The sequence below is a fragment of the Eulemur rufifrons genome, chromosome 1 (assembly GCF_041146395.1).
Source record: "Eulemur rufifrons isolate Redbay chromosome 1, OSU_ERuf_1, whole genome shotgun sequence".
Classification (NCBI taxonomy): domain Eukaryota; kingdom Metazoa; phylum Chordata; class Mammalia; order Primates; family Lemuridae; genus Eulemur; species Eulemur rufifrons.
The window spans coordinates 63623624-63651096 of record NC_090983.1 but is presented as its reverse complement, the minus strand read 5'-3'; the positions used below and the strand labels follow the sequence as shown (position 1 = coordinate 63651096).

Sequence of the window (27473 nt, the reverse complement as noted above, 5' to 3'; positions counted from 1 at the left end):
CCTTTTTTAAAGTATCTCTGTCTCACATATGTGTCAACATATTGTGTTGGTAACAGTGTCACCTCCAAGTTGGGAAGTAGGGGAATTCTATATGTAACTCCTGAATTATTTTCAGTTTTTGCATTAAGCAAGTTAGCAAATGTTACTTATGTCTGAGGTTGTGTTCGCTTAAAATAACAATGGCTTAAACAAGATAGAAAGGTATGTCTCTTGCACTTCAAGGACAGTATGAAATATCAAAGTCATCAGAGACCCAGGTTTCTTCTGTTTATCCGCTCTGGTTTCCTTGTGTTAGCTTCCATCCTTTAGGTCACCTCATGGTCATTGAGGATGATTGTTAGAACTTGAGCCATCCCATCTAAGTTTCATGCAACAGGAAGAGGAGGGCAAAAAGGGGATATATCAGTTCCTTTTCAGGATCCTTTCCATCACTTCTCATTACAGTTGACCCTTGAACAAATAGGTTTAAACTGCATGGGTCCACTTAGATGTAAATTTTTTTCAATAAATATATTGGAAAAATTTTTGGAGATTTGCAACAATTTGAAAAAACTTGCAGATGAACCAAGTAGCCTACCATAAAACAGGGGTAGGTACTGGTCTCTTTTATTACTTACTACTGTAAAATATATACCATTATAAAAAGTTAAAATGTATCAAAACTTAACACAAACTTACAGATTGTGCATGGTGCCATTTGCAGTTAAGAGAAATGTAAACAAAAATTCAGTATTAAATTATAACTGCATAAAATTAACTATATATAGTACTACTGTAATAATTTTGTTGCCACTTCCTCTTGCTATTAGAGTGAGCTCAAGTGTTATAAATATTCACTTAAAACACCGTATGATGCTAATCATCTCCGCATGAGCAGTTCATCTCTCCAGTAAATTGCATTATCACAGTAAAAAGTGATCTCTTGTGGTTCTAGTGTGTTTTTCGTTGTGTTTAGAGCAATACTGTAAACCTTGAATAACGCCATGGGACTCATCAGATACCACTATTGATGCTGTGGTTTCAAGAAGTGCTTTCAAGAAGCAGAGAAAAGTCACGACATGACAAGAAAAAGTTGAATTGCTTGATATATACTGTAGATTGAGGTCTTCAGCTGTGGTTGCTCACTATTTCAGACAATTCATTGTGTAAACAGATGATGTAAACTTACAGTATCAATAATACAGTACTGTAAATGTATTCACTCTTCCTTATTATTTTCTTATAATGTTTTTCTTTTCTCCAGTTTACTTTATTGTAAGATTATATTGTATTTATTAATAATATATATAACATACAAAATATATGTTAATCACTACTTATGTTATTGGTAAGATAGTGAGTTGTATAGGCTGTTAGTAGTTAAGTTGTGAGGTTACCAGAGTTATACTCAGATTTTTTACTGCAAGTGGGGATCAGTACCCCCTGTGTTGTTCAAAGGTCATTTGTATAACTCATTAGCAGCACTTAGTCAGATGGACATACCTAGCTGTAAGAAAAGCTATGTAATATAGTCTTTTAGCTGAGAGCATTGATGCCTTTAGTAAAATCAGGATTATGTAACAAAAGACTAAGGGGAAGATGCTTGTTGGGTAGGCAACTAGCAGACTTTGCCATGGAAATTTTTTTCAACAAGCTGAACTACAACTTGTATTGCACACACACAAACACACATATATGAGAATGCATGCATATACACATGATCCATATTCTCATCCCTATTTCATGCAATTACATTTTAAAATTGGATTCTCTGTAAAATTTTTGTAATGAATCTATGCTATTCAGGTCCACTTAATAAATCATGGATTTGATTTTATCATTACTATTCTGGTTGTGTCATTGAAAAGTAATGATTTCTCTAATTGCCATGAATGTGTCTTTGAGGTCTTTGGAGACTGTATTTAAGCCACAGTTTCATTGCTTATTTCCTGTGTGGCTAGAGGCAAGTCAACCTCTCTGAACCCTGTTTCCTTATCTCTAAAATGAGGTGGTTTTAAGGATTGTGAATTACACCTGAAGCATCTGGCACATGATAGGTGTTTAATCAAATGATAGCTACAACCACTTTGTTGTTAGTAATATTATTCTTGATGCCTCCCTCTTTTTTCTACATCTAGTCAGTCAGCAAGCCAGTTTACTAACTAAATTTTCAAGTTGATCTGCTTCTTTGTGTAGCCACTGCCACTACCTTACCTCCTAACTGGTCTCCTTGCATCTCCAGTCTTTCCCATTCAAATCCATTTTCTATGCTGTAGAATGGTCTTTCTAAAAGATACATTGATCATGCATCAAAAGAAACTCAGAAAAAAGATAACTTAGAGAATGGGAGAAAGTTTTTGCCAGTTGTATCTGAGAATATGTCAAGAATCACTTCTTGGCCTTTTGGCTAAGATCAAGTATAGAACATGTTAAGAACTTATACAACTCAACAACAAAAAGACAATCCAATTCAAAAATAGACCAAAACTTAGATAGACATTCCCCAAAGATATGTAAATGGCCAAAACAAACACACAAAAAGATGTTCGGTCAACATGATCATTAGGGAAATGCTGATCAAAACCACATTGAGTTATTACTTCATGCCCACTAGGATGGCTATAATCAAATAATGGAAAATAACAAGTATTGTCCAAGGTGTGAAGAAATTGGAACCTGTGTACATTACTGGTGGGAATATAATATGGTGTAGCCATTGTGGAAAACAGTTTGGTGGTTCCTCAAAAAACATACAATTACCATATGAGACCCAGCAATTCTGCTCCTAGCTATATACTGAAAAGAACTGAAAACAGGCATTCAAACAAAAATTTGCACATGAATGTTCATAGCAGTGCTATTCATAATGCCCAAAATGTGGAGACAACTGAAATGTCCATCAGTGGATGAATGGATAAACAAATTGTGGTGTGTTCATAGATTGAAATATTACTCAACCATAAAAAAGAATGAAGTACTTATACATGCTACAACATGGATAGACCTTTAAAACATTATGGTAAGTGAAAGAAGTCAGACACAAAAGGTCATGTATTGTATGATACCGTTAATATGAAATATCCAGAACAGGTAAATTCATAGAGACAGAAATCAGATTGGTTGTTGCCAGGGACTTGGACAAGGGAAGAATGGCAAGTAACAGCTTAATAGGTACTAAGTTTCCCTTTGCAGTGATGAAATGTTTTGTAATAGAGGTGACTGTACAACATTATGAATGCACTAAATGCCACTGAATTTTATACTTTAAAATGGTTAACTTTATGTTACATGAAATTTACCTCATTTTAAAAAATGCAAATTTGTTCATGTCACTACATTGCTTTTAAAAAGCCTTTGATGACTGACTTCTCATTGTCTTAGAATGAAGTCCAAACCAGAATTGGCTCCACTTTGCTTGTATAGCTTTCTCTCTTATCACTGTTATATTGTCACAATATTGAGTAATTTGCAGTTCTTCTATCATAAAATGCTTTTTCTTGCGTCCTGGCCTGAAGCATACTCCCATCCCAACTCCGCCTTTTCATTCAATTCTCAGCTCATCCCTCTCTCACTATTGAGACTGTACCACCAAATGAGTGCTATTAACTCCTTTATATGCCAAAAGAACTTTGTCCTTCTGTCAAACTAATTCTTTTTTTTTTTAATTGCCTGGTTTTACAACTAGTCTACAAGCTCTGTGAATTCAAATATCAAGTCTCATTTTATCTCCAGCACACTACCAGATGAATGGTAGATACTCCATAAGTATTTGTTGAATGAATTAAATGATGCAATACTTGTATTTTTCTACCAAAAATGTTTGTTACAACTAACATTAACGAAACATAAACTGCTAAAATTTTGAAGGAAATGTATTGCCTTCTAAAGGTCACCTTCAACTGTTCTCTATCATGGTACACTTTGCCCCCATCTCTTTCTTAGGATTGTTATAAATCATATAACTGGATGAAATAAAACCTCCTAGGTCACTGATTCTTTCTTTAAGTCTGCCAGTGTTCTCACAGGCATAACCTTTCCATGATGGAGTGGGTTGCTGATGACAATTTACTATTTCCAGTTTGTTAAAAGAGGTGATTGATTTATTTTCTTAGTACACTGAATCTTGCATCTCTCTTTTTCAGTTACTTTCCTTGTCCTCTTGTCTTCACTTCATACCTTGACGTTCTTAAGTTTCTTCCCTTTACTTTCATGTCCATACACTCCTCTGGTTCTTCTGACTTTTTAGCAACTACCGTTCTGCTGTCTTTGCTAGCCAGACCCTCTCCTGTAGCTTTGCTATGAGCAGTTCCAAGGTTTAGCCTTTGTCCCTTTGCTTTTCTATTTTTATACCAGTTTAACACACACACACACACACACACGTATATATATATATATATATATATATATATGTATGTATGTAAGAGATATATACACATATATATATGATTTCATGGTAATGCTAACAACTTTGAAATTTCTTTTTTTCCTCTCTTTTGAAATTTATTCTCATCTCCACTGTCTCTGAGACCTTTCCACTTGCAAGTCCCATTTACTTCAAATTCTACTTTTCACGAGTGAACAGTGTTGTCTACCCTACTTTCTACTTCTTCAGTACAATTCCCTCTACCAGTTTGGTTATAATTGGCACTCTCATTTTCCTAGGCATCATGTAGGCTTGAAACTGGACCCATCTTTTTTCCTCCTCTCCCATAGCCAGTCTCTCTCCAGGGTTTTTCTCTTTTCCCTATTACTAGTAAGTATCATATGATGTGTTCTTCCCTAGTGTATTCTGCACATTGTCACGCTGACTCTCTGTCTTTACCCAGGTGATCAACAAGGAAAAGTTGGGTACATTTACTTACCTCCATGTACCCATCGTTCTTTGTGCACACTCCTTTTTTTGTATATTTTATACTGCATTATAATGTGAGACTTACAGGCAAGTAAAGCCCAAATGTAAGCTCCTTGAGAGCAGCAAGAAGAGTTTGAAAAATTCCTTTTATGGTACAAGTATTGCTGGAATTAATTTATGCTACCCCAAGGAGATAGTGCCTAATTTTTTTCCATATGTAAAATGTAGATTCACTATTTCATTGGGATGCTTTAAGGATTTAGTAAAATAATATTTGAAAAAGCATGTATATGTTGATGTTTAATTAGTGACAGTAGAGGAAAAACTAGTTTTAATGTCTTTCATACTCAAGCCTCATATCTTCTCAGATAGTTTCCTGATTGCTTCATGTTTGTTAATTTTGCTTTCCCGAGTATGTTTTATCAAAGGTATTTATTTAAATTTATTCTCTACCCCTATAATTCATAATGTTATTTTTTGTTATATAGTTAGTATAAAAATAAATATAAAAATCACAAAATAAAATACATTGTCTTAAAATCCATTAGCTGTTATGCAGAGATTGTTTAATGGTGAAACAATTAGCATATGCCATTTTAGCAGTTTGTGCTTTGTTTTATGTCAGAATTGCCATATTGGTGATATTAAAAAGCATGGACTTAAGTGGGATCATAGCATGTTATAGAGTGAAAAGTTAACATGTCAATGGGAAAAAAGGAGCACAAAGAGTAGTCAGAGAAGTATAAAGTGTAATAAAGGACATGGTGTCAAAAGCAAAGGCTAAAGAACTAGAAGAGAAAACAGGTGATGGAGTAGCTAAAGGTATTCAGAATGTTAAGAAAACTGAGTCCATTGGAATTGACATGGTAGAGATCCTTGGAAGAGAGTAAGTGAAGTGCCAAAGATCCAATCCATGTTTCTTAAAAGGTAAATAAAATGGTGGAATTTGAGATACAGATTTTCTATTTGAGAAACTAGACCATTAGCAGAAAAAAGAAAATGAAGTTAATGGGTTTAGTAAAAGCCTCTTTAAGATATGGGGTACATCTGAGGGGATTATGATCACATAACAAACCAAATTCCAAGAATTTCTTAGAACTGTGCAGACCGTGCATGATGGGATAGCCATCTGGGGGTCTTTGTTGATAAACTGTTAAAAACGTTTCTAGTGTGAATAGCCACAAACATTTTCAGTGCTTTTTTGTTGGTTGAGTAAACCGAAGAGCCCGAATGCAAAAGCAAAATTTGACGCCAAATCACAGAAGTTGCCATAAACACAGAAGTTCCCTAGTGAGGACACTGCCTGTGCCTGAATTTCATTTGTTTTTGCTACTACCATTTCTTAATTTTTCCTGGTGACTAGCCAGATTAGAACTGTGAATGAAGACAAATTGGTCTTGCCCAGATGGTTAGATGAGATACAGGTAACTTAGGTAGATGGAGAAAATATTTAGGGGCTTGATGTGCCGATCTGGAATATCTTAGAATGGAAGGGATATGCTTACTCTTTTGTCATGGGGGTTTGCAACCTTAGTATATGCCTAAATCTACAGCTGCTCCTCATTTCCCAGATGGCATCTATGGCTGGGAGTACTTTTTACCATCTGCACTTCTCAAAGAGTTTGTGAACTCTCTTTTAATTATTGGGAATGAAAAAACTAATTGGTAAAGTGGTTAAATGATATAAAAGATTTAAAAATTTGAGTTAGAGCTTTTTACACCTATTTAACCTTTGAAATGAGATCAGTGTTTTAAATGCTTTTGACCTTCATCTTTGTATATCTGCCATCTTTGGTATTTGCATTACTTCAAAATAGTCCCTAATAACTACTTTGTATGTGGATTGGTATTTTGAGCCAAATTCCAAAATTCTTGTCTCCTTCCAATACATATTACAGTAAGTACTGTTGTTGGCATGTTCATAGAACTACTAACACCGGATGAGTGTGGAGTACGATTAGATGAATTGTTCCATTCATCTAATATGCTTAAGTCAATAAAGTATAGTGTCACAATTTGTAAAAGTAATTTAGAAAAATAAACTATTGTGTTGTCAGTGTTTCCATTTATGTAAAACATCAAATAGTGGGAGAAGCAATTTCCCAGTTAGGAAATACTTTTATAACTAACTGAGAATAATAGAGTGACATCTGACTCTGAAAATGAACATATTCTCTGTCTAGGGAATTCTAGATTTGGCGTGTTATTAACTTTTACTTTTCATTCTTTCAGGTTTATGAGTCATAAATGCATTTTCTAATAGTGTGTTGTAAATACATATCCTCTAATAATCAGTAGATACAATACTTATTTGCCATCTTTTCTCTTTAGGCAGGTTCTACTGGGGAAAATTCTCTAGATAGTTTGTCCATTTATAAAATTAGACACTTGCCATCTTTGCTCATTTTCAAGTTCTCTGTTTACAAAACTATTAAGAAGGTGTGAAATGCAGCCAAACTTCCAGTTTATGGGAAATGTCTGATGATTGCATTTTCTACATGTTCATTGTTCACACATGAAGAAATTTGGCAGCTGTGAGATTATTAAGTTTAGAGTATCCAAATCTACCCCTCACTGGGAGTTTGGTTTCCTGCTTTCTGCCACTACCATATCACCCCTTTTTGTGACCATCTCTGTGGTAAATGTTCTCGTGGCATTTCTTAAGGTTAGTGATCTTTAAATTTTCTTGTTTTTCCACTTATCAGATGCTATGAATAAATCGTAGACCAAGAGTTCACCTGATTTAGAGTCCTGTCATCTGGCCATAACATACCCAAATTGCTAAGAAGGTTCCTTAAACTTAGAATTCTCAATTAAGAGGTTTTGTGTTCATGCCATTATTGGGAGAGAAGGACAGTGGTGGTAGCTAATATGAATGCTGTAATTTCAGAATTTCTCTGCTAGAAAGTTACAATCATACATACATAAGAGTTTGCAGCTAACTCTGAAAATAGTGGAAAGTGGTTTGCATGTGTTTGGTTTGGTAGTTTAATTTTGATTAGGTTTTTAATTCAGGGGATTTTTTTGATGTTGAAAAGTTCAAATGACTCTGTTTCTTCTTGGTTACTAAAGATTCCTCATGTGAAGTATTGAGAGTTTTTTTCTGGACACGTGTATTACTTTTAGAAATTTAAAGATGTGACATGATTAAGAGTGAAAACCTTGTGATTTGTTAAGTGGATCAAGTCAGCACCTCCTTTGATCCTAAGTGCCACTAACAGTTAAGTAGGTACTGGATATGGCAGGCTACATTGACAAGAAAAAAGGAGATAAAGAAATGGGAAGTTTGGGGAGAACAACTGTGAAGGCAGAACTAGAAAAGGAGTTTTCCAGAAGAAAACTAGTTAGTACCACAGTGCTATAAGTGCTCCCTCAAGTACTTCTATCCCCTCTTCTCTGAAAGAATACAATAATGGCTTCCAAACAGTTAATACTACCATTTAGTGATCAAGTTTGATATTTTCAATACCATTTACATATTTCTTAAATCTTGTTTTCAAAATGATGGGATAATAGTTTTCATTACCCTGAAGGCTATTCTGCAGATTAGCAAAATTGCTTTTTTGTTCAACAAATTCTTTGAATAAAAGGTTCTATGAATGAAAGTTATGATCACCATTATCTTTGGTGATTATTCTGCAGTGGAAAAAGTGAATTTAGAATTTGAAACTCTGTCCTTTGTGTTTCATTCACAGGCTGTAGAAGAAGAAGATAAGATGACACCTGAACAGCTGGCAATAAAGAATGTTGGCAAGCAGGTGAGGTGTACTGTAATAGGTTATGCAGTCGCACAATATCATGTTGTTATAGAATTAAAACTATTTTAGGGCCCAAATGATTTTTTTCCTGTCTATTCACTCTACATTTTTCTTGTCATGCAAATGTGATACTAATTTTAAAGGTCACTGGATTTATTTGATGCTAAATTCTCTTTGCTATTTACAGAGAAGTAAATCACAAATTCATACCTACGAGATACTATCTTTAGTGAAAACAATTTACTAGAAATAAATTAGGACACTTGTGTCCTGAATTAATTTTTTAAGTATTATTTTTACTATAGACCAGGTAAGATAAGAGAATGGTAGATTGATTTCATGTATATAACAGTTTTTTAAATGATATACTTTATCAATATGAGGTAATGTTCCTGAGAAAGCTTAGAGTCTTAGTGATATAAGATATACTGAGTGAAGAGAAAGGGTTTTAAATATTTGCTCTTTCACTTTTCTAAGATGAAATATATATTTTAGTCTCTATTATCTGAGGGTGGTGGAGCATACCAACCAATTAAAGGAATCTACAGATTAATTAGACTGTTTTTAAAGAATGTTGATTACATTTTTTTTTCCATTTCATGGAACATGGTTATCATATTGCTGATGTTGGCAGAATCTTGATATTTCAGATGCAAGACACTAAGCTGTCTTTGCTTTCAGCCATCCTACCATATGCTCTGATCCCATCACATCTCACAAGCTATGTAGGTTTGGGCCAGGACCATTCTTGGATGGGAAATCTCTAAGAATCACCCAGCTGCCACAAGAAGTAATGTAGATAACTGAGGGAAGCATGTTATCAATTCACTATAAAACCAGTTACTCCAATAGAGTGGTAGGGGCAAAGGTCTGACTTTATCATGTATCATAAATAAGGAAATCAAATGTCATTACGTTCTGAATATGCTAATTTAAAAACAAGTACCCCCCCAAAACAAAATGAAATATAGTTCATCTTATTTTCTCATCTTATATCACCCTTGTTATCTTTTTCCACTTATTTTAATCTAATATATAATACTAGATCACTAGCTCAGAGCCTTATACTTTATAGAGTTAAGTAACTATTTTTTGAATTAATGACTTTCTGAGGCTGTAGTTCTTGATGTAGATTTTATTTAACAGCAGCAAATAAAAGGGCTAAATTAAAATAAAAGTGAAACTGAAAAATATATAACTGGCAAAGTTTAATAATCATCAGAATCATTTTTTAAAATACAGTACATACCTCACTGGTTTGGTCTACTGCATGGCAAAAGCAAAACTGTCTATTATGGAATCAAACCAATATCTTGTTTCCTGCCAGACTTTCTTAGTCTCTTTCACCTAAAATGCCCTAACGCTTACTTCTGAAATAAAAAAGAATAATATTGTAGTCTAGTCACTTGAAATTATTTGCAGCATGTTATATCCCTGTGTTGTTTAATGAAATCAGTGTATTGAAATTATGGGTTAGAAAAGCACAGCCAAGAAATAATTCCAATGATGAACATTTACTTAAAGTTAAGGGTCTTGAGTATTTTAACAATAGCCATAAGAAAATAATGCTTTAAAGTTTTTTATTGTGTATAATAGTTATCCTTTATTTCAAAGCTTTCATATTTTGCTGAAACAGCTAAACATAAATTTAAACTAAGCATTTTAACTTAAATGCCTTTATTACAATGCAATTTTAAGCCACATTTTTTTAACTCAGTCTATTTCAAAAATAGATTTGATCAAGTTTAAGGATTGTACCTATATAATTTTTTATGATACGTTTTCAAAATAGCTGCATGAAACATTCTTAACATTTTAGAATTGATCCAAATTGTATTTAAATTCTTAAACTACAGTGACTTTTGATGGAAGAATATTTTTTGAATCATTTAAAGTGCTACTTTTGAAATATTAAAATTATACAGAATTCTGATTTTTACCAAGACATAGAGGAAGTGATGAGAATTCACATTAAACTGTTACTTATTGGTATGCCTGCTTTGAATTAAGCACTCCCTCAGACATTAAAAATATGTGAATGGCAGAGAATACACACATATTTTCAGGCACGTATACACAAATGCACATTTTTTAAAATCAGATGATTGCAAGCTGTATAGAATTCCTTGTTACTCTTCATAAAAATTTCCGGTACAGAGTCATAGCATTGATCGTGTAAATCAATCCTTCATTGTGTAATCTATTATTTTATTAGCTACTTAACTTTTTAACAGATTTAGAAATTGTAAAAAATGTAACAATATATTAAGAGGATAAATTGTAAAATGTATATAAATTAGGTCTGGTTTTCTTTACCAATTTCATCAGCTACTGAAAAAAATCTAAGCAATTTATCTACCAATAATATGGTTATTTTTCCTTTTTCTTTCCTTATTTTTTTTTTTCTTTTAGGACCCCAAACGTCATTTGGAGGAACATGTGGATGTACTTATGACTTCAAACATTGTCCAGTGTTTAGCAGCTATGTTGGATACTGTCGTATTTAAATAAAGCAACGCAAAAAGCTATTAGTAATACTTTCAGTGTATATTCCTCTGTTGTTCCTAATGCTCAAAATCAAGGGACCTCTGAAGGTGTATTTGGTTAAATGTAAGACATCTGGCATCATTTGCAGCACTGTAACACCTTCAGTCTCAGTTGTGCAATTACTTCTGTTTCTTTAGTCAGGGTCTTTGCAGATTCCAAAGTTGTACAAGAATACATCAAAGTGGACAAATTTTGTTAAAATCCCATTTAATATTTGAAGAAATCAGTAGCACAAATATATTTTGATTGTTGCTTACAAAATAAAATACATTTACAATCTATGTCTCCTGAGGTCTTTTTGGCACTGGGTGGAATTGACAATAACATTTGACAGTGCTCTAGAAAGCTCACACAAAGATATGTTTCCCTTTGCATTTTAAGGTCTTATAACACATAAAACATCAATGTGATAATAAAACTTCACAAATGCAAACTGCCATTAATGAATGGCTACCTAATTAATGTGTAACCCAGAAAAAATGTTGACGAAGTTTATTAAAAGCATTTGTCACAAGCTAATATGTTATACTCAGTATCTTCTTAACATACTTTCAGGATTTTGGAGGAATACATTTAAGAAGAAAAAGGGGACAGTTTTAATTTAGGCTTTATCATGTTTTAAAAGAATACATTCCACCAACAGTTTTGCGACCGTCTAGGAGTTGGCTGCTTCAAACTCTACTGGACTTTCATCTAAGATAGCCATAGAAGGTATATAATGTCTTAAAGGCAAAATGACAAAAGTAGTCATAATGTGAGTTTAATATCATGAGTTTATAAGCAATGATTTTGTTACTGTTTGCTCTCATCGGTGCTAAATTATCTTAAAAGTACCCAGTTTTCTGAGAGAGAAAAAATTTTGGCTAATGACAGTTTTTGTAGATGACTTCAGCCCTGAACCCGATGTACAAAAGTAACTGCCCCTGTTAAATACTCGTGGTTCACCACAATACTGGCTACACCAAATGGTATGGCAGAACGGAGTCAGACAAAGATTTAATACTAGTCTGCACCCTACCTTGTGAAACTATAGTGAGAATATTACTTAGGGACTTAGAATTAAAGGAAGGTTTTACTTAGGGACTTAGAATGTAGACTTAGTCTAATAGAAGTGTTATGAGTGCTACAGTATACCACATTACTGTCCTACTTGAGCAATTCTAGGTTCTTATTGGTTACCAGAAACTAATGAAGTTACCAGAAACTGAAAGTAGAAATGGCTTAAATTTCCAGTATGTTTCATGCTGTCTTTTTGGTGGAATGAGATATTCCAAGCATTTCTTGCTTGTTCTGTGGTTTATTCTTTCAGATACAGTGGTAATATATTTTATGCAGGACATGTAATATGTATTAATTTGACTTGTTGGAATTACATCCAACCATTTAAAATTGAAATATAAGTGGAAGTTAGTGGCAGTTAGTAGCCTGCTTCAAACTGGTGCGCAGGCTTTTTGGATATGATTTTTTCCTTTATGAAGTTCTGTAATTTCACAGATATTTTTTATTAGAGTCAGTCAAGATTTTTTGGTGCAGTATGCCCTCAGAAGAAGGCCTTAATATTTCAAGGGTTGTTCTCAATATTCAGATTGAAAGTTTGTTTTTGTTTTTCACTTAGTCTCCTGAAAGTATTTTGAGTGACTACTGTGACTGAGAAGGCTTTTAAACAGTGCCTGTCTTTTGCCCTTATTTGATCACCTCATCTTTCTAGACTCCCCATAGCCATATACCACTTCCTCCCACTTGGTTTACGTTGGAGACATTTCCAATTTCAGAACCTTGTCAAAATCTTTCCTAGCAAAAACCTACATTTTCTTTGTAGATTTGGAGTCGATCGAAATTAGGTTGCCCTCAGAGGAGAGGCTCACTTTTGTCTTGGAATGTGCAGCTATTTTAGCAGCAGCCTGATACCCCAGGCCCAGTTCGGCATTGAAAAGATGTGTTTAATCACAAGCTTTTTAAGATTGTGTGTGTGTGCTTGTGTGAGCACACACATGTATGCACGCACGGGCATGCTTACGTGAGCATCTTACTCATCCACTATGCAGAGGTAAAGCCGCTCTGTAAACAAAACTCCCGATTGCAGAAATGTCCCTGCTTTCCTCTGTATGGGGGCACTTAAAGCTCCAGCCTCCCTATTCAAAGTGTGATCTGCCTGGACCAATAGCATCTGGGTCTTAGGGAAGCTTATTAAATATACAGAATCCAAGCCCCACCCCAGACCTACCGAATCACAATCAAGAATCCTAATGTGGTTCATAGGCAGTTTAAGGTTTGAGAAGCCCTGGTCTATAGAAGTATGGTTCACAGGCAGGTGTGTGACTCTGAGGAAAGCCTTTGTTTTCCTTCTCATGTAAATTCAAGGGACAGTTTACATGGGGGGAATCAGTGAATTCAGGACTGATAATCCAAAGTGGATCAGAGTGCACATTTATCTCCTAATTTAATTTCTTAAAAACTATTGAGGAAGGTGCACTCTATCCCTTTTCTATCCTTTCACACCTTAATATTTCATTTTAGCATTTTTCATTGTTTAAAAAGCTAGTTCAGAGTATGGGCAATGGCAAAGCCTCAAAAGAGCCCAGGTGAAGTCTCTCCTCACTACACACTTAAGGCTCTGTGTCCTACTGAGGACGGAGGAAGGTACTGTTGGAAACAGTTGGAGGAGATAGACTCAGGAACAGAAAAGTTAATAATGGAAGAAGAGAAAACAAAAATGGCCAAAATAGGTCAAAAAGCCTCTCAATGATGGCAAATAGCGCGGTAAAAGGTCGGGGCAGAAAAATAATTGTCAAGTCGTGTCAGCTACTCTTCCCTCCCCCGCACTCCAACGCCTCAACAGCTAAGAAGCTTTCTGGCCAGGAGCTGAGGTTTGCTTTCGAAAGGAAAAATGGGTTTGGCTTTATTTTTCTCCCAGAAAATTGTCTCGGCTTGAGTTTGGGACAGCTGGTCATCAGCCTGTCCTGCCCAGGCCGCCCGCGCTGGCCTTGCTTGCGGCGCCCTGCTGGAGGCCGCAGCTGGTGCCCTCCGCAGCCAAGGCGCCCAGCCGGCCTCGAGGGGCGCAGTCCGGGCTCAGCGCTGACCTCTCGGCCCACCGTGGCGCCGCTCTGAAAGTGTACCACGGAGGCGAAGCTGCGAGTCTGGCGAAGCTGCGAGCCTGGTTAACCCCTCTCTGCCCATGCCCAGGACCCCCCTCCCCTCCCCGCCACGCCCCGCCCCGCCATGTCCCCAGCGCCACTCTCCCTCGAGGAGCTGCCCGGCTCAGGAAAGGCAGACGCGCTCGCTCGACGGCAGAGGCTCCAACGCACCGAGGTGCCCAGGTGTGTGTCCCTGGGGTCTGTGCCGGACGCGGTTCAGTCTCCCCAGCGGAGCCCTACTGCCCGTCGGCCAGCTCGCAGGGCCGAGCTGAGCTCTGGCGCTGCGCTCCTCCTCCTTATTCCCGCGCGGCTCGGCATCCTGGGGGAAAGCCGCGGGAGGGCAGGTTGGCAAGCGCCGGGCCGCGGGAGGCGGCTTTGGGCAGATAAAGCCTCTGCCGCTCTTGCTTCTAGGCCTTTAGGCCGAGGACTGGGGTTCTCTGTTGAGCCGGTACTGGGGAGATACCTTTCCCCTAACACCTCAGGGTCGCTTTAGGCCTCCTGCTATTTATTTGTGCCAACATCCTTTAAATTGATTTCTTTTCTCTATTCCTCCTTAAATTCTTCCTCCTTTCAAAATTACTGGCATGGATTCTTTTTCTCCCCTCCAGATTATATAAACATCGAACACACACACACACACACACACACACACACGAGTCTTCAGTAGCGATTACTGTGTTGACACCACTTCCACTCTGTCTCCCCAGATCTGCGCTTCTGGCGAACCCATTTGCACGGGGACTCGGCCCTCTCTTTTCCTGGCGAGGCTTTTGAACTTGTCGCCAAGCCAGTACCTCCGAGAGAAGGAAGTGCAGTGGGAGGCGAAGGACGCATGACGCCTGCCCCCAGTTAGATGCTCTTCAGATAATCTGCAACCAAGTTCGCTGATAAAATATTTAGTAAAGACCCGGTAAACATCACTGCAAATACATTAAGGCACTTCAGCCCGACAGCTTATGATTATTTCAAAACTTAAAAAGGAGATCATAGATTGTCACTGTTTCTGTGCTCAACCAAGAAACCGAACCTTCCCGAGGTGGGTGGATTGGTGGGTGAGTTGCTGCCTTTCGCCCCCTTTACTCCCCCCTCCTGCTTATCGCTGTGGCTCTCAGCAGCAGGGATTTATTTATTTATGTATGTAGTTAAAAAGGTGGGGGTGGGGGGCGCCGAGGACAGGCAGGACCTGCTCACAAAGCACCGGCTCAGGTGTTGTGTGCTTCTGTATTAACTGGAAAAGACAGACTCTGGAACTTTTACAGGGCGAGAAGAGGCCACCGGCTCGCGCTTTGTATACTTTGCACTTGAAATCGTTACATTCAACTGAATATTTGGCTCATTCAGATCCGAAAAGTCTCCTAGCATCGCTGAATTCCCTCCTCCGCCCCTCCGCTCTAAAGAGGGGAAGGGGAGGGGAAGGTAGGAAATGTTTAGTAAATTGCACATCTTTGAATCTTCCTAAAGCAGTGGTCACAAAGCTTAAAGGTGACACAACAGTGCTCACGTAAACCAACACACATTCCCCACCCCCAAGCCAACAATAAAATCATCCCCTTCAATTTGCCATGATCGTCGCGACCAGGAGCCAGGTGATTATCCTAATTAATGTCTATCTAATTAAATTACTGTCAGCAGTTAACCAATGGCAGGAGCCGTTTCATCGGCTGCACAAGCAGCAAGATCAAAAGTGAGCCTTTTCTGATTGCTGCATAGTGTCAATTGGCCAATCTCTTCTCCCAGGGAAAAAAAAAAGTAAATCAAACCTTTGAGAAGCATTTGCTGGTTGAAGTGCTTTCTGTCTAGTGAGGGGGTCTGTGGATTTCTAGTTTATGATAAATAGGACTTTAAAAACCAGGGACGGGAGGGCGAGTGTTCAGGTTCTAGAGCTATGCAGCTGGAGCACTGCCTTTCTCCTTCTATCATGCTCTCCAAGAAATTTCTCAATGTGAGCAGCAGCTACCCACATTCAGGCGGATCCGAGCTTGTCTTGCACGATCATCCCATTATCTCGACCACTGACAACCTGGAGAGAAGTTCACCTTTGAAAAAAATTACCAGGGGGATGACGAATCAGTCAGATACAGACAATTTTCCTGACTCCAAGGACTCACCAGGGGACGTCCAGAGAAGTAAACTCTCTCCTGTCTTGGACGGGGTCTCTGAGCTTCGTCACAGTTTCGATGGCTCTGCTGCAGATCGCTACCTCCTCTCTCAGTCCAGCCAGCCACAGTCTGCGGCCACTGCTCCCAGTGCCATGTTCCCGTACCCCGGCCAGCACGGACCGGCGCACCCCGCCTTCTCCATCGGCAGCCCCAGCCGCTATATGGCCCACCACCCGGTCATCACCAACGGAGCCTACAACAGCCTCCTGTCCAACTCCTCACCGCAGGGCTACCCCACGGCCGGCTACCCCTATCCACAGCAGTATGGCCACTCCTACCAAGGAGCCCCGTTCTACCAATTCTCCTCCACCCAGCCGGGGCTGGTGCCCGGCAAAGCGCAGGTGTACCTGTGCAACAGGCCCCTCTGGCTGAAATTTCACCGGCACCAAACGGAGATGATCATCACCAAACAGGGAAGGTAATACTACATTCTTGGCTACCGCCGCTCCAGGCGAGATCCGGGGGCAAGCGCACCCAGGTTGTGACCGCCGCGGCAGCGATGATTTGGGGTCGGGAGCGGAGTGGAAGGCGCTCTGGTGCGCCCTAGGGTTGGCTGGTTTTGGAGAAGGGGAAAGTGGAAGGGCTGACCACCATGGTGATATTGGTGGGGGGAACTCCGCTCTCGGAACGTGGTTGGAGAGGCCGTCAGTGGCCAGAGGAAGGCGAGAAACAGGAAGAGCCCCGGGCCAGCGGCCGGGCATGGGAGGGACGCATCAACGCCGGCATGCACGGACAGGTGGAGATGCAGGTCGCCAACCTCGCTCTCCACCTGAGCAGTGATACCTGCCGACTCCCCACTCCAGCTCATCCGCCTCTCTCCCAGACTTGGGTCCCACTTCTTTTTCTATCCCACCACCCCGTTTCTAATCCAGCAAAACATTCGCTCATACACGCTGCAAGAACAAGTTTTTCTTTGCTATCTGGCGCCCCGCTTCTTGCATTTAATCTTTAACATTTATGTTTCTTTTTTCCTTGTTTTCTCCCCCCCCTTAATTTAAATAGGCGCATGTTTCCTTTTTTAAGTTTTAACATTTCTGGTCTCGATCCCACGGCTCATTACAATATTTTTGTGGATGTGATTTTGGCGGATCCCAATCACTGGAGGTTTCAAGGAGGCAAATGGGTTCCTTGCGGCAAAGCGGACACCAATGTGCAAGGCAAGTCCTTCCAATTAACACATTTTCTTGACACTTATTTAGGTGAGAATGATTAATTAAAGCCTTTGTGGACTGGCTCGAGCGACTTTTAAAACGATCGGCCAATGACTTCTAAAAGGAAACGAGGGGGACAAGGGGACAGACTGAGCAGTGAGGGGGGGAGGATTATGCAAAAGCTATTTTAATCACCCCCAGTTAATAGGAAGAAAGATTGGCCTAAAAAAGCCCCAGCTAATGGGCCTCAGAGTGGAGTAAGGGGTGTGTGTGTGTGTGTGTGTGTGTGTCCTACTTGGTGAGGAGTTGGGACTGGGCAGTGCCCGGGGCATATGTAAACAACGTATATCTTTCTCTAGGAAATCGGGTCTATATGCATCCGGATTCCCCCAACACTGGGGCTCACTGGATGCGTCAAGAAATCTCTTTTGGAAAATTAAAACTTACGAACAACAAAGGAGCTTCAAACAACAATGGGCAGGTCAGTGGCTCAAGAGCTCGTGCACTCGCGCGCGCTCTCTCCCTCTCTCTCTCGCCTCTCCCACCCGTTCCTCCCTAACATCCAGTTCGTCAATTTAAAGCAGGATGCGAAACTGGATACGTTTCTTTGCTTCATTAAAAGGACTTCAAAAATTCTATATTCATCTTCCAAATTTATATTAAATCTGTAAAGTCGTTCTCCTTGACACCACCTCCCCTCGGCCCAAATGGGGAGTTCCCGATCTTTCCCAGTATAAATACTGTTTGATTTTGAGAAGGAAACCCACAAGATCTGCAGGTTGTGAAAATCTTTGTTCCTCCTCCTTAAAGGAGGACTAGGAGAAGGGCCCTGCGGATCAGGCAGTCGGGATCCGTTTCCCTCCGGTGCCCCAGCGGATCCTCGCTCTCTGCCCTAGACGGCCGGTCACCAGCCAGGCGAGTCCCGCAGTCCGTTAGCCGGGCCTAGCGGGGCCGGCGGGCTCCAGCCTGCTTCGGCCGGCCCGCGGCGCGCAGCCGGTCGCACACAGCCACGCGGACAGCGACCGCATTAACACGCCGCCCGCGCTCCCCTTTCTCTCCGCCGGACAGATGGTGGTTTTACAGTCCTTGCACAAGTACCAGCCCCGCCTGCATGTGGTAGAAGTGAACGAGGACGGCACGGAGGACACCAGCCAGCCTGGCCGCGTGCAGACATTCACTTTTCCGGAGACTCAGTTCATCGCCGTCACCGCCTACCAGAACACCGATGTAAGGAGACCGAGGGGCTGGGCGCGACGCGGACCGCACAGACATCTAGCGCACCCGCCGACTTCCCCCAGGCCATCCAGGGCTCATGCGCTAGCAGCACTAACAGCTCTAACATCAGCAACAGCTGGCTCCGCTGCGCGTTTGAGGCGTAGGGCTGGGGGCCTGCTAGGCACCCTCCCTAAATACCAAGCGGGCGGGAAAATGCTTGCTATTTGTCTCCGTCGCGGGGCACCGGGGCCACCTTACAAGGGGACAGGATTTCTAGGGCCTCTTCTTTTGGGAGTTTTAATTTGGTCCTCAAACTGGAACAGATTAAAATCTGTTTTGTTTTTTTTTTTTTTTTTGTCTTTCTTTCCTTTAGAAAACAAGCAGATTTCCCTCTGCATTATTCTTGGCAAGCTTTGGCATCTAAAAAAAAAATTTTTTTTTTTTTTTAAATCCCAGAACTGATGGCTGAAATGAACAAACATCACTGTTCTGGGAGATCAAAAGAACATACACATTATTTTATATGAAAACTACAATAAATCAAATTACTGAGGGCTATGGGATGAATTTTCTAGCACTTGAACCTCTTCAGTATTTGCAAGTCTGCAAAAACTGATTTTAGTGGCAGATTTGACTACTAGGAATGATGATAGGGTTTTTTTGTGTATGTTTGTTTACTTAAATGAAAATATCAGAAATGAAAACATGCATTTATTTAAAAATCAAACCTGATTTTAAGATGCAACTTGTAATTTCTCAGGTTGTGAATCAGAAGAGATCAACTTTTTAAAAATATAGTGAAACAGTTAAAATAGGCAACATTTGGCGATGAATTCAAGTTCCCCTTAAAGATTTTTGTTTGAGTAAGTGTACTGTGTGTAACAAGCTTTAAAAATGTGAGTTTGAAACAATTTAGAACACATAAGAGAGCTAATTGAAAGCAATCCTTTAGTTTTTAGGCATCATTAATTTAAACATGTGCCTTGTAACTTTCATGATACTTTCTCTTTTTTTCTTTCCTTCCATTACCATAAATTTTTCAGTTACGAAGACCTTGCTATTTAATAAAATTGTAGGCCTTAAGCTCCTGTAAAAGTGGCAGATGACATATCCTCAAACACCCAGTCTTCCTGTGTGGAAGGTGAGATCACATTCATTCTTTTTTCTCTTTCCCAGATTACACAACTGAAAATAGATCATAATCCCTTTGCAAAAGGATTTCGGGATAATTATGACACGTAAGTAATTTTGTACCTTCTATCTCAAATAGTTGTGGAATTAGGCTTTAGGTCAAAGGTGGACTATTATATACAAAGCTTTTGGAAACTAGAATGTGTGAAGACAAGGTTGTTTCAGAGATTTTCCCTTTTTTTTTTTTTTTTTATTGGCTCCCTCGTGACCTTATGGCTTGGTACTTGCGTGGTTTTGGTCAAAGTTTTCCTCCACCTATTTTTAGCTTTCCTGTGAATTACAAAGTTGTTGGCGAGCCTCTGGGGCTGGCTGGCTGACTGGGGAAGCTGCCCTGGTTCCCGGGTGCGAGTGCTGTATGTGGCACTGCAGATGCTCAGCTCAGATTGTCTGTGTCTGAAACGGGCAATTCTGCCTGAAAGTGCATGTGGCTCTGGCAGTTGTTACAGTCTCCTTGGCATATGTGACTCTTATTTACCCATTTCCAAGTTTGTGTAATAGCATTTCCTGTGCAAGTTTACCATGGACTGAATAAAAATGCACACCCGCCACAGGCAAGTTCATGAGCAGAATCTCTGCTATGGTCATTTCAGGCTTTAGGAAGGACTCAGATGCTATTGCTTGTGTATTATTTATAAGCTTCAAGAGAAAATTATTTCCTCTTATCTTCTGTATCTAGGTGTGCTTTAATTAAATGTGCTGGTTCCCTTTTCTTCAGGCCTCCCTTACCTGTCTCTTTCTCTTTGCTATCAAAAGGCTATTCTCTGGGGTGACAATAGGTATAAACTGACTGCTTTCTGGGCTTGTTCTGGCAGTCTCATCCAGGGGCCAGTCATGGTGCCAAAGAGTTCAGATAGTGTTATATAGCAAAATCTAAATCTGGATTGTGCCCCCCTCCCTGGCTTTTTCTGACCATAAAAGGGAAGGGTACATACATCTTAATTTCATGGTTTATACTGAGGGCCTGGGATAGAGCTAAAAAGTTGAAGCTATCTTTGAGTAGGAATAGATCAAATGTGTGGAGAAAGAGACAGCTGGCTGCCTCTATACCACCTCCAGGCAGATACCAACCTTTTCTCCTAATATTTTATAACAAATTGAAAAGAGAGTCTTGATATTACTGCTTATAGTCATCATATATATCCCTCAAAAGTAGTCCAAGGCTCATCAATACAATTCTCCGGAATAAAAACTTGGCTACTCTAGTCCTCACAATCTAAAAAGGTGTGCCCAGCACAGTGGAAAGTGTGTGGCCCAAGAGACCAGAGATGTTGGAGGAGAGTCCTGTAGATTTTGAGCTTTTAATTCTGTTGTGAACATCTGTTCAAAAGCATTTTATTTTGCACAAATCAGTTCAGTAATCCCAAGTGGGTGGGGCCTGGGTAGGCATCTAAACTGTATCTTTTGCAGATTGCTTTTTTCTTTTTAAAATATTGTGGTGATAAACAGAGAAGATATTTGCACCTTGCTAGTTATGTTCCCTTCCTGCCTCCCTCTACTTCTCTTATTTGAAACTGGAATTAAATTTCAGGAGGGAAATTTTGTGCACTAAACAGAATGGAGCTGAGCAGCCACAGTCTAACTCTCACCTGCCCCTCCTTCTCTGGCTGCCTTCTGTTTAAAAAGCCACTTCCCTCTGATCTTAAGTCACTATAAATTTTTCATTAAAGCGTCTTTACCTACACTCACACAAAAAAAATCTTAGATTTTTAGACGATAGGGAAGAGCTGAGTCGTTTATGACACTCTCCCTTTCCCCTTTTATGTTGGTTATTTGGGCATGGCTCAATTTTGGAGGAATAGGGAGAACTATAAGAGTTCAGAGGGTACTAGGAGCTTGTTTGGCCACTCACCAGGGAATCTCCTTCCCAAAGGATTAAGGCCTGACAAGACTGAGGCTCTCCTTCAAAACAGTCTGTTGACTAAAGATTAAAACATTTATGTGTGAGCTAAATAAAAAGGGAGGCATGTGTGTATGTGTATGAGAAAACACTTCTACCGATCTTCATCCAATCCTTGGTTTCCTGTCAATTCTAATGGGATTTTCTAGGCCCAGGGCCTAAAGTTAATCCTTGATTATTTTATTTAAGGTAATCCCCAACAACACAATCACTATCAGTGACTGGGCAAGTTATTTAACTTCCCTTTGCCTCAGTTTTCTCATCGGTAAAGTGGGATAATAATAGTACCTAACTCAGGATTGTTGTGAGTTAAATAAGTTACCATCTGTACAGCCCTAGAGACAACAGTGCCTGGCACATAGTCAAGCTCTATAGGGGTTAGCTATTATTAGTGGTCCATTGCTTAGAGTAGGTTGATAACTGTACTGTAAGTTTGCCCCAAAGTTTTTGCCAGTAAGGGATCAAAAGCTGGGGAGAGAAGGTCAAAGTAAAGAACATCTTTTCTTTGTAAGAAGATATTTTTGATTGATGACTATTTTTCCAAATAGTAATTCTTGTTTGTATTAGAAGTGGGGATTAAAAGCTCATACAAGGGAAACAATAGGCATTAAGTGTCTTGGAGGCTTCCAGCAGTGACCCTTGGGTTTTAGAACACTGGTGAAGGCCAATTTTTGATGATTACTGCAAGGGGCACAGCAGTTTTTTCCTAGGAGTTTCTTAAACTACCTAGAAAAAGGAGAGAAATCACCTGAACAATCTAATGGACACAAGAGATCTTAAAAGGGTAGAGGGGTGGTTTCCTTGTTTAAAAATTTCTCTCAGAAAGGTCAGCTGGGCAAATAGCATCTTAGTCCCTGGGTAAATCTGCCTTAATGTTGTGTACATATGTTGGAGAAGTGAGATTAGAGCCCCCTGCTTGTGCCCCTCTTTTGGTCCTCTGCACACTTGACAAGAGAGAGCAAGTGAAGAGGGAAGCCTTTCTCTTGATGTTCTGTATCTTGCTCAGATCCCTCCATAGACAAATTGGCCCCTTTATAATTCCACGATTTATTATGGAGAGGATACAGGTCTGTGACCTTTTGAGGTCTCCATCCTGGACGGCGAGCTACAGATGGAGGGTGTGGGGGCGGGCGAAAGTGGAGGTGGCCATCCCGTCTGCCCTTCCCCCTTCAAGGGACCTCTGCGCCACCCCTGGGTTCTCTCTCTCTCTCCCTGCCCCGCAGGATCTACACCGGCTGCGACATGGACCGCCTGACCCCCTCGCCCAACGACTCGCCGCGCTCGCAGATTGTGCCCGGGGCCCGCTACGCCATGGCCGGCTCTTTCCTGCAGGACCAGTTCGTGAGCAACTACGCCAAGGCCCGTTTTCACCCGGGTGCGGGCGCGGGCCCCGGGCCAGGTACGGACCGCAGCGTGCCGCACACCAATGGGCTGCTGTCACCGCAGCAGGCCGAGGACCCAGGCGCGCCGTCGCCGCAGCGCTGGTTTGTGACGCCGGCCAACAACCGGCTGGACTTCGCGGCTTCGGCCTACGACACGGCCACGGACTTCGCAGGCAATGCGGCCACGCTGCTCTCGTACGCGGCGGCGGGCGTGAAGGCGCTGCCTCTGCAGGCGGCGGGCTGCACTGGCCGCCCGCTCGGCTACTACGCCGACCCGTCGGGCTGGGGCGCGCGCAGCCCCCCGCAGTACTGCGGCGCCAAGTCGGGCTCCGTGCTGCCCTGCTGGCCCAACAGCGCCGCGGCCGCCGCGCGCATGGCCGGCGCCAACCCCTACCTGGGCGAGGAGGCCGAGGGCCTGGCCGCCGAGCGCTCGCCGCTACCGCCCGGCACCGCCGAGGACGCCAAGCCCAAGGACCTGTCCGACTCCAGCTGGATCGAGACGCCCTCCTCCATCAAGTCCATCGACTCGAGCGACTCGGGGATTTACGAGCAGGCCAAGCGGAGGCGGATCTCGCCCGCCGACACGCCGGTGTCTGAGAGCTCGTCCCCGCTCAAGAGCGAGGTGCTGGCCCAGCGGGACTGCGAGAAGAACTGCGCCAAGGACATAAGCGGCTACTATGGCTTCTACTCGCACAGCTAGGCCGCCTCTGCCCGGCCCGGCCCGGTCGCGGGTCCCAGACCCCCAGCCAGCCCCTCACAGCTCTTCCCCAGCTCCTCCACCCCAGACCCCCACTTTGCGCACCCCTTCATTTTATTTGACCCTCGATGACCGTCTGCAGCGAATAAGTGCAGGTCTACGAGTGTGATTTTAACCTTTTTTGCACAGCAGTCTCTGCAATTAGCACACCGACCTTCAACTTTGCTGTAAACCTTTTGGTTTTCCTACTCACTCTCCTTCTGTGAAGTTATCCTCCTAATAATCCTCCCCCCCCCTCGTCTTTTTCTCACCTCCTCCTTCTCTCTCTCGTAATGAAACTCTTCACCTTTAGGAGACCTGGGCAGTCCTGTCAGGCAGCAGCGATTCCGACCCGCCAAGCCTCGGCCTCCCCATTAACCATAGGATGTTGACTCTAGAACCTGGACCCACCCAGCGCGTCCTTTCTTATCCCCGAGTGATGGATGGATGGATGGATGGTAGGGATGTTAATAATTTTAGTGGAACAAAGCCTGTGAAATGATTGTACATAGTGTTAATTTATTGTAACGAATGGCTAGTTTTTATTCTTATCGTCAAGGCACAAAACCAGTTCATGCTTAACCTTTTTATCCCTTTCTTTTCTTTTGTTTTTCTCCTTCTCTCTCTCTTTCTTTCTTTATTTCTTTGCTTTCTCTTTTTTAATTTTCTTGTGCGATAATTAACAATATTCTGGGAGGTTCTAGAAACATGAAATACTCAGTAGTGATGGGTTTCTCACTTCTCCTCAATCCATTGCATGAAATAATAACTATGTGCCCTAATGCACACAAATAGCTAAGGAGAATCTGCCCCAACACCTGTAAAGGATAGGTGTCTGTTCATAGGCAAGTCGATTAAGTGGCATGATGCCTGCAAAGCAAAGTTAACTGGAGTTGTATGTTTCCCCCCCTTCCTTCTAAATAGAATAGCTCCACATCAGCAATATTATTTTGCCTTATTTGTTTTTCCCCAAAGTGCCAAATCCATTACTGGTCTGTGCAGGTGCCAAATATGCTGACAAACTGTTTCTGAATATCTTTTCAGTCCCCCTCCACCTTTCTATGCTGTAAATCTTTGTAATGAATACTCTACTAATGATATAGATGACTGAACTGTTGGTAACTATAGTGTAGTCTAGTGAAGATGAATTGTGTGAGTTGTATATTTTACTGCATTTTAGTTTTGAAAATGACTTCCCCACCACCTAGAAACAGCTGAAATTTGATATTCTTGGGAGAACACTAGCATTAATGCAAGTAAGGCTGATTTCCCCCTCCTCTAAGTCTTGTTATATTTGATAAGGAGCATTAATCCCCCTGGAAATAGATTAGTAGGATTTCTAATGTTGTGTAGCAAAACTATACTTTTTTTTGTATTTTAAAATTAATGTGAAATATGCATCATACACAATATTCAATCTAGATTCCAGTCCACCGGGGGGATTTTTCCTAATAGGAATTCAGGGTCTCAACGTGTGTATATTTTGGCTCTTCTGTAAATCTAATGTTGTGATTTTTATATTTGTTTCGTTTTGTCTGTGAACTGAATAATTTATACAAGTACACACTCCATTGAGAAACGTTTTGTTTTTTGCTCGTTTGTATCGTCTGTGTATAACAAGTAAAATAAACCTGGTAAAACACTAACTATGGTGTTTGAAAGCAGTTTACAGTTTGAAAATAATTTGATTATTATAGGTGATTACTTTTAAGGGTTAAAGGAAGACTAGCCCGTCTCCGCTCCAATACGGGCAGGGGCAGTCTGTTTAATGGGAACAACCTCCCATTTCCCCCTTAAATTTGTTTTATAGCACTACCAGGAATTACATTTTCCTTCTTATTTACAATTATTTAGTTCCCCATGAGTCAAGTTTCACTTTTCTGCGCTCATTTTTTTTTCCAGGAAAATATGCGCACTTACCTCATCATATTTATCTGATTGTCTAAGTTGGAAATAATGCGAACAGGAAAAGGAGGGTCTTTAAATAAGGAGTTAAGAATTTCATAAAGAAAGGCGGGGGGGGGTGTTGGGTGAAAGTAGGGTGTGATTTAAATGCATGTCAAGATAGGCTGTTGACCGCAGATTTCTAAAATTATGGTCTCACATACGAGGCCTTGGAGGTGAATGGCGAATCTGTAAACGCAAACACAGAACCGCCTACATTTCTTGAGTGGATGGTTTCGGAAGATGGGGAGGGAGGATGTGATGAAAGGACCCATAGAAAAAATTCGTAGAAGGGTCGTTTTAACCACTGAGCTTAAAACTTGCTTTTGGGAGGTATCTGAGGGTACCACTCTGTCCTTTCTATAATGGAATCTCTGTGCCAGTCCCATCCAGGCCAGATCCCCATCCCCTGAGAACAAATGCAGAAATGCGGAATTCCAGACTGGGGGGTTCTGCCTCTTAGTTAAGGAGTCCGCTGAGATCTGCCTTCACCTCATGGAGAAGCGATTTTTGTACTTTTGTCTCCCAAGAGAGGTGATCCAGGAAAGAGGAGGATGATAGTTCACCATTCTTAGTCTGGGCCAGCCTCAGTTTTCGAGACTAACTTTACCACCACCTGGAGATTGTCCTGTGTCCTCTTTGCAGTTTGACAGATGTAAAGGGGCTTCAAATTTCCAATTAAAATGAAAATTCGTGGGAGGATAAAACTGACTTGCCTCCCCTGGACAATTCCGCCACTAGACGGCGTTCCGCGGAGTTTTGTCTGCCACATAGAAAAGCCATGACTGATTTTCCTTTGTGTTTCCTTCTCCTTCCCCATACCTAAGAACTAAACAAGAGGACGAAAAGTACAAAACACGGTGCATGTATAGCGAGTGAAGTGGAGCAGTGCATTCATGAATCACCCATCCGACCCGGGCTGTGCTCCTCGGCCCCCGCCCCGCATTCCCGCCGAGCAGGAGGCGCACGTGCGGCGGGAGGGCGCGGGCCGGAGCCAGGGGACGCGGGGCCTGAGCGCTCCGGGCCGCGGGGGCCGCGCTCCCCTCTCTGGACGGAGGCCTGGTCCGACCCGTCGCCCTCGGGACAGAGTCGTCGTAAGCAAAGGAGTCAGTGTCATGTGCGTAAACAAAGCTCTTAGAAGCTGAGGATAGATTTCACAGGAACGTAGTGCCTTGTACTGAAAGACGCGCTTTAGCTGATATTAGGAAGTACTTAAAAAAATTGGGGAGGTCGTTTCCCTTGCAGCTCCGCCACCATCTGCTGTGTGGACTGAGTCAGCGTGAGGTAAATTTGCAGCTTCGCGCTCCTCTCGGAGGCAGTGTGCTTTCTTGTCCCTGTAAAACATGATCATTTCTCCTCGCTTCCAAGAAGTCTAGGGTGTCTAGTGAAGTGACGCTGTGAGTGTGTCTGAGAGGCTGCTGCTCTTCAAAGGATATCAGAGTTTGGAGTTGGGAAGCCCTTTGGGAGTCAAAGTTCGTATCCCAGGTTAGAACAGAGTTGCTTCTTTATCTCCGTGAGGGTAGAGGTC

General features: G+C 41.4%; 2 protein-coding genes across 2 annotated transcripts in view; both read left to right on the top strand.

The window, feature by feature from the left end:
- The window catches only part of PSMD14 (proteasome 26S subunit, non-ATPase 14), a 101884-nt gene extending 90494 nt beyond the window's left edge, over positions 1-11390 (top strand). The window contains exons 11-12 of the mRNA XM_069472148.1: positions 8527-8589; positions 11002-11390. Coding sequence (XP_069328249.1) covers positions 8527-8589; positions 11002-11100 — 162 coding nt within the window. The 3' untranslated portion in view covers positions 11101-11390. The remainder of the gene's footprint in view (positions 1-8526; positions 8590-11001) is intronic.
- A 4651-nt stretch (positions 11391-16041) lies between these two features.
- On the top strand, positions 16042-25647 carry TBR1 (T-box brain transcription factor 1). The gene is made up of 6 exons (XM_069472142.1): positions 16042-16847; positions 17432-17586; positions 17940-18061; positions 18649-18807; positions 19972-20033; positions 23107-25647. Exons 1-6 carry the CDS (start codon positions 16156-16158, stop codon positions 23963-23965), a joined length of 2049 nt encoding a protein of 682 aa, XP_069328243.1. The 5' UTR covers positions 16042-16155; the 3' UTR covers positions 23966-25647.
- Positions 25648-27473: the final 1826 nt, after the last annotated feature.

Bases quoted from the DNA above. Each gene is read 5' to 3' on its own strand.
- TBR1 (XM_069472142.1), top strand. From the start codon at position 16,156: ATGCAGCTGGAGCACTGCCTTTCTCCTTCTATCATGCTCTCCAAGAAA. The intron at 17,587-17,939 runs GCAAGTCCTTCC...ATCTTTCTCTAG, and splicing joins AGCGGACACCAATGTGCAAG to GAAATCGGGTCTATATGCAT. The intron at 20,034-23,106 runs GTAAGTAATTTT...CCTGCCCCGCAG, and splicing joins TTTCGGGATAATTATGACAC to GATCTACACCGGCTGCGACA.